We start from the raw sequence: 7,421 nt of genomic DNA on the forward strand, positions 1-7,421 counted from the left end.
ATTGCTGAATCATATGACAGCTCTATTTTTAACTTTTTGAGGAACCTCCATTTTCCATAGTGGCTGCACCAATTTACATCCCCACCAACAGTGCACAAGGGTTCGCTTTTCTCTGCATCCTTGCTAAAACTTGTTATTTCTTGTCTTTTTGATAACAGCCATTCTAACAGATGTGAGATGATATCTCATTGTGATTTTGATTTGCACTTCCATGATGTAGCTGTCCAGTATTCCCAACACCACTTATTGGAGAGACTGTCCTTTCCTCAGTGTATATTCTTGGCTACTTTGTCGCAAATTGACTGACCATATGTGTGTGGTTTTGTTTCAGGGCTCCCTATTCTGTTCCATTGATATATGTGTCCGTTTTTATGCCAATACCATGCTGTTTTACTATAGCTTTGTAATGTAGTTTGAAATCAGGGAATGTCATGCTTCTAGCTTTGTTCTTTCTCAAGATTGTTTTGGCTACTTGGTATCTTTTGTGGTTCCACATAAATTTTAGGACTGTATTTGTTCTATTTCTGTGAAAAATGCCATTGGAATTTTATAAGGATTGCACTGAGTCTATAGACTGCTTTGGGTAGTATGGACATTTTAACAATATGAATTCTTCCATTCCGGGAGCACAATATCTTTCCATTTATTTGTGTCTTCTTCAATTTCTTTTATCAATGTCTTACAGTTTTCAGTGTACAGTGTACAGGTCTTTCATTTCTTTGGTTAAATTTATTCCTAGGTATTTTGATCTTTTTGATGTAATTGTAAATGGAATTATTTTCTTAATATCTTTCTGACAGTTTGTTATTAGCATATGGAAATGTAACAGGTTTTTTTTTGTTTGTTTGGTTTTTTTGTGGTACACGGGCCTTTCACTGTTGTGGCTTCTCCCTTTTGTGGAGCACAGGCTCCGGACGCGCAGGTTCAGAGGCCATGGCTCGCAGGTTCAGCGGTCATGGCTCACAGGCCCAGCTGCTCTGCGGCATGTGGGATCTTCCCAGACCGGGGCATGAACCCGTATCCCCTGCATCCGCAGGCGGACTCTCAACCACTGCGCCACCAGGGAAGCCCTGCAACAGGTTTTTGTATATTGATTTTGTATCCTGCAACTGTACTGAATTCGTTTATTAGTTCTAACAGTTTTTTGGTGGAGTCTTTGGGGTTTTCTATATATAATAGGTCATCTGCAAATAGTAATAGTTTTACGTCTTCCTTTCCAATTTGGATGGTTCTATTTCTTTTTCTTGCCTAATTGCTCTGGCTAGGACTTCCAATACTATGTTGAATAGAAGTGGTGAATAGTCATCCTTTTATTCCTGACCTTAGAGGGAAAGTTTTTAGCTCTTCAACACTGAGTACGATGTTAGCTGTGGGCTTGTTATATGTGGCCTTTATTATGTTGTTGTACATTCCCTTTATTCCCACTTTGTTTTTATCGTAAATGGATGTTGAATTTTGTTAAAAATAATTTGATCATCTTAATAGATGCAGAAAAATCATTTATCTTTTATTAATGTGGTATATCATAATATGTGAATGTTGAGCCAGGCTTGCATCCCTGGAATAAATCCCACTTGATCGATGTATATGATCCTTTCAATGTACTGAATTCAGTTTGCAAATATTTTGTTCAGGATTTTTGGATCTGTGTTCGTCACAGATATTGGCCTGTAATTTTCTTATCTTGTGGCATTACAAAAGTTACAGTCCTATAGGACCCATGGGCATAATAAGCCCCATTGCCCTCAGAGCTAGGCAATTTAGAGGTGTCCTGGAGGCAGCTGGAGAGATTGGAATGCTGGACAAGGGTATGAGCTACTTTCTGGGATATATCAGTGAGGTGGAGCAAGGCAGAGGGAGAGCACAAAGATTGCGTCATCCATTAGCCTCCATTGCTGAGAGGGCCTCATGGGTCCCAGTTGTTTGCCAAACCAGAAGCCTGCCTCTCGGGCTAAAGCTTTAAGATTAGCAAATGAGCCTCATTTGCATAATGTCCAGGCACCTCTCAATTGGCTGCCTCTGCACTGAGCCCTGGGGCAGGTGAGTCCAAGCTTGTAAGCCCTTTAAGACCTGTTTCTCAGATGATTATAGCCTTGTGGGTCTTGCAGACATGAGTACTGTTGGTTTTCAAAGTTAGATGTTTGGGGGGCTTGTCTTTCAAGTGCTGGTCTTAAAAGCTGGGGTACCCCATGTGGGGTTCAAGCCCTTTGCTCCTCAGGGAAAAGCTCCAGGTTTTGAGTTCCCTCCCAATTGTGGGTCACTGTGCTAGGGGTGGGGTTTATAGAGAGATAGTCTCCCAGCCTCTCTTACCTGCTTTGATGTGGGCCTTCTCTCATTTATGCAATGCATTCAGACAGTTATTCAGAAAGTTTTTAGTTTTTTTCCAGAGGAAGCTGTTCCATATTTAGCCACACATTCAGTGTGTCCACAGAAGGAGGTGAGCCCAGGACACTCCTACGTTGCCATCTTCAACTGGAACTCTCTGCGCTTAACTTGGAAAGAAAGCATGACGTGGAAAACTTTCCCCTTGTTTTTCAGAGTCTACGTGTGTTCCCCCAAACAATATATCAGTCCCACTGCTGATGCCTCTTGTGACCTTAATGGAGCGTGAGGCTGTCACTTTTGAAGGAACTGACATGTGGGAAAAAAACGACGAAAGCTGTGAGATTATGCTGAACCATTTGGCAACAGCCCGACTCATGGCAGAAGCTGCAGACAGCTACCGGATGAATGCTGAGAGGATCCTGGCAGGTAAGAGCTGGTTTTGGTAAGCTGCTGTCTACTCTGCACAGTAACTGGAATGAAGGAATGAAAGAGCATGGGTGCTCTCAATAAGAAAGAGACCAGTAGGAAAGATTAAGGCATGGGAATTCCATTTCCTGTATGGTTGATCACTACTTACTCTTAGTTCCTACCTGTCTTAGGGATCCTGCTTCTCCCTTCCTTTTATGTATTCTCTTGTGCCAGTGGTATAAACAGAGAGAAAGGATCAAGAAAGAATTTGTCAGCTTGTTTACCATTAGTACCTCTGATAATCACTATTAGAAAAGGTGATGGGCCAACATGAGGAGTTAGGAATTCTATTTGACTTATCTGTATTCCTATTTCTTCCCAGACACACTGGCAAGTGAGCTCCCCTGCTCTTGGCATCAGAGGGTCCAACATAAGCAAAGGCACTGAGAGAGCTTGGAGAAAAGTACGAACCACAAGTACTTGGCTTTGTATTAGTGTAAAGTGTGTCTTAAGGAGTGGCCAGCTAGGTTAAAGAAGGAGATGGATACAGGTGGGAAGGCCTTCCATGTAGGACTGTGGCTGAGGAAGAGCCAGTGAAGGGTTTTAAACATGGGAGGATGTTATCAGATGGTCAGATTTGTTTTCAGTCTGCCATCTTTGTGGAGGAAGGCTGGAAGACTGAAGCTTGCAGGCAAAAAGACCATTTAGGAAGCAAGTACAAGAATAAGGGCTTTACCAACACAGTTATCAGGGGTGACTATTTTCTCTTCCTCACTGTATAATTTTTAACACTCTTCACAGGCCCACAGTTTGATCCACAAGGTTAAGAACTATATGGGGGCAGAAGAGGCCTATTATTTCAACCTGAAACAAAGTTGTTAATTCAGAAACAGAATTTGGGACTGAACAATTTGCACTGTCTGCTGTAGGTATAAGCACTACATACCTGTTTCTTTTTCTTTTCCTCAGAAAGTTCTCCAGGGTTGGCAGTGTAGGACTCAAACCATAAAAGCCCGTAATTCAACTCACCAGATACTGGAATGCCTGCTTATACAAAACCAATAAGTGTATTACATTAGATGTTGCCTAAGCCAATATATTAGGGTGGATTTTGAGAAAAGTATGCTCTAAGCTGTTCTACAGCAAATCACCTTAAAGGCATCTGATGGTATTTCTCAGTTGATCCTGCTACAGGTTTTCATAGCAAGTTCTCATTGCTAGAAGTGACTGTGAGCCCAGTAAGGGCAGAGATTTGCTCACCAACATATCCCAGCACTCAGCCCAGGTTAGGGGCTCAAAGCATATTAACTGAATGAGTGGAAGTTGTCATCTGGCCTCTGGCTGGTTATCTGCCAAAGATATTTTGGCATCACATGGATGAATGGAATAGAAGGCTTCTATAATCCTCTCCGCCACCAAGATACTATGATCTAGATGGTGAGAATATATTTAATGACAGAGCCAACTACTCCAGCAGTAATCAAGGATGAGAAATATATGCCTGTATGACTCTTTGGCTAGAGGTTTCCCCTGCTCTAATAGAGTTGACTGAGCATCCTTGGCCATAAGTAGAGCAGATCTTCTCTTACAGAAAAGAGAGTTGAGAAACCGGCCCACACATATGACTGTCGATTGTTTTCTGACAACGGTGTCAAGGTAATTCACTGCATAAAGTAATCTGTCAACAAATGGTGCTGGAACTATTGATTATCATATACAAAAAAAAGAATCTCAATCTTTACGTCACAGCATACACTCAAAATGTAACAGCTGAAGTGTAAAGCTTCTATAAGAAAACATAGGAGAAATTCCTTGTGTCCTTGGGTTAGGCAAAATTTCTTAAGATACAAAAAGCATGAACCATAAAAGAAAACATTGATAAATCAAAATTTTACATTTTGCTCTTTAAAAGTCACCATTAAGGAAGTGAAAAGGCACACCACAGACTAGAAGAAAATATTTGGCAAGCATACATCAGATAAAGGATTTATATCTAGAATTTAAAGAAATCTTACAACTCAAGGAGAAGAGAAACAAGATTTGAATCAACAAAAGATTTGAATAGACACTACACCAGAGTGGATATACAATGACAATAAACTACATGGAAAAATGTTCAAAGCATTAGTTATTACGGAAATGTAAATGTAAACCACAGTGAGATACCACCACAAGCTATGACAATACTAAGAGTTGACAGCTGGACTCTTCATGTTACTGATGAGAATATAAAATGGTAAAGTCATTTTGGAAAGAGTTTGATGGTTTCTTTAAAAGTAAACAAACATGTATTTACCATGTGACCCAGTAATTCCACTTCGAGAAATGAAAAATAATGTCCACTCAAAGACTTAATCACAAATGTTCACATTATTCGTTATAGCCAGAAACTGGAAACAATCCAAATGTCTTATCAGTTGGTAAACAGACAAAATGTGGTATGTATGTCCATATAACTGAATACTACTCAGCAATAAAAAGGAATGAATTATTGATAATATACAACAATATGGAATAATCTCAAAAACATCATGCTGAGTGAAAGAAGCCAAAGTGAAAGAAGCTTGACATAAAAAAAGTCCATGTTATATAATCCCATTTATATCAAATTTCTACAAAAGGCAAAGCAATAGTGATGGCAAGCAGATTAGTGGTTGGCTGTGGTGTGGGGTAGGTATAGGGATTGACTAAAAAGAGGTACTAGGGGATTTTCTAGGGTGATTGATGGAATTGTTCTAAAGTGGTGGTGATGGTTGTGCAACTGTATAGACTGCAGCTAAAATGGTGAATCATGACAAGTAAATTATACAATAAAGCTGTTAAAAAAAAAGGTACTTTGAACACTCCTTCTCACAGCACTACGGCCCATGGTGGCTTGTACACACAAATTTTATTCTATCACGTCTTAGTGAGTTTACTTGTTATTCTTTCTCTGAAGGTGCTCAGGTCCTTGAGGTGGGGGGTGGGGCTCTGCCCTCCTTTATATAGAGTAGATCCCATATTTTTTTCCTTGGGGGCATTTTTTGAAAGTTCTGAGAGATGTTCATTTGGATCCTCCTTTAAACAAGCAACTTTTCCAGTCTATTTTCAACACTGTTTCAAGCAGAACTGAAGTAAGTTTTTTTGGTTTTGTTTTTATTAGGTTTTCAACCAGATGAAGAAATGAGTGAAATCTTCAAGACCGAATTCCAAATGAGATTGCTATGGGGCAGCAAAGGTGCACAAGTCAATCAGACAGAGAGATATGAGAAATTCAACCAGATTTTAACTGCCCTCTCACGTAAATTGGAACCTCCTCCTATAAAGCAGGCAGAGCTTTGATAACTAACTCTCCAGAGAACCTTAGGATATAATTTCAAGCTTATCCAGTTTCTTCTTTGAGAAAGCTTATCATTTGATAAAGTAAGGTAATAATAATGTGCAAATCTGACAATATACAAGCTTTTAGTATCCACAGGATATTAAACATGTAAATTGCACAGAGCACACTTATTTATGAATTGTTTAAAATTACTACTGATTTTAAAATGAATGATAATTTATTAAGGTAACTTGCTAATGCTGATCAACAAATTTAAGTGAAGACCCAGATACATTGGCTGGTCGCTTTCTATTACCGAGGTATTTGACCATTTTAGTTTTAATAATTCCATGTCAGATAAGTGTAAATAGAAGAGTTTAAAAGCATGAAACATTTCAGAAGGTATCAGTTGTATGATATTCTTTAAATATGAAAAATGTAAATAGTCATATGAAAATATATCTTTTTGTGAAACAACTGTATCCAGTCTCTTTAATATTAAACAATTCATTGTAGTACAATAATTCTACCTCCTACCTTCCTGGGGCACCCTCTTCCCGTGCCACTACATCCTGAATGATGATAGTAAACCAAAATCAATGAGAGTGGTATGGAAATAATTTTAAGATTTCTGGCTTAGGGGACAGAGGTGAATAGTGATGATACAAGGTAGAGCTGGCTCCAGAAGACCTAGGTTCCAACAACAACAAACAGCTGTGGTGCTTGCTAGCAGTTGGACTTTGGTCAAGTTAACCTCAAGTCAAGTCCCGTGTGCAGCACAGCGCCTGGTACAAAGTGAGCACCAGATGTTAGTATATTTCATGACATTATTTCACATATTTCAAAATAATTTTTTCCTCTAGCTGATGATAAGTTTGAGTTTTCCAGATTTGTTTTCTAGGTTTTTGACTTCCCAAAGGGGATACTTTCTAGTTTATCAGTATCCACCCCAATATTTTTCTATTGTTGTAGAAAATTTGAAATACAAGACTTTAAAATATTAAACTTCTGTCAGTTTGCCACCAACTGTCACCAATTTGCTTCTTCTCTTCTAAATAATTTGGGGACCATAGAGAATAGTACTATATCCCACTTTTCTCAAATAAGTTGCAAAAATTTCTCCATGACTGACAGCCTTTGAAAAAATATGATTGATTGGTTCCAGAGGTTACACTATATACATCCTGAATGATGATTGATAGTAAACCAAAATCAATGAGAGTGGTATGGAAATAATTTTAAGATTTCTGGCTTAGGGGACAGAGGTGAATAGTGATACAAGGTAGAGCTGGCTCCAGAAGACCTAGGTTCCAACAACAACAGCTGTGGTGCTTGCTAGCAGTTGGACTTTGGTCAAGTTAACCTCCTCAAGTCAAGTCCCGTGTGC

At 39.1% G+C, this 7,421-nt stretch overlaps 1 protein-coding gene across 1 annotated transcript; it reads left to right on the forward strand.

Annotated features, from left to right (window-relative positions):
- The first annotated feature begins 2,508 nt into the window (after nucleotides 1-2,508).
- On the forward strand, nucleotides 2,509-7,001 carry LOC114486213 (breast cancer anti-estrogen resistance protein 3 homolog). The gene is made up of 2 exons (XM_028489118.2): nucleotides 2,509-2,751; nucleotides 5,876-7,001. The coding sequence occupies exons 1-2, from the start codon at nucleotides 2,583-2,585 to the stop codon at nucleotides 6,052-6,054; spliced, it is 348 nt and encodes a 115-aa protein (XP_028344919.1). The 5' UTR covers nucleotides 2,509-2,582; the 3' UTR covers nucleotides 6,055-7,001.
- Nucleotides 7,002-7,421: the final 420 nt, after the last annotated feature.

The sequence above is a fragment of the Physeter macrocephalus genome, chromosome 4, assembly GCF_002837175.3.
Source record: "Physeter macrocephalus isolate SW-GA chromosome 4, ASM283717v5, whole genome shotgun sequence".
In the NCBI taxonomy this organism is placed as follows: Eukaryota; Metazoa; Chordata; class Mammalia; order Artiodactyla; family Physeteridae; genus Physeter; species Physeter macrocephalus.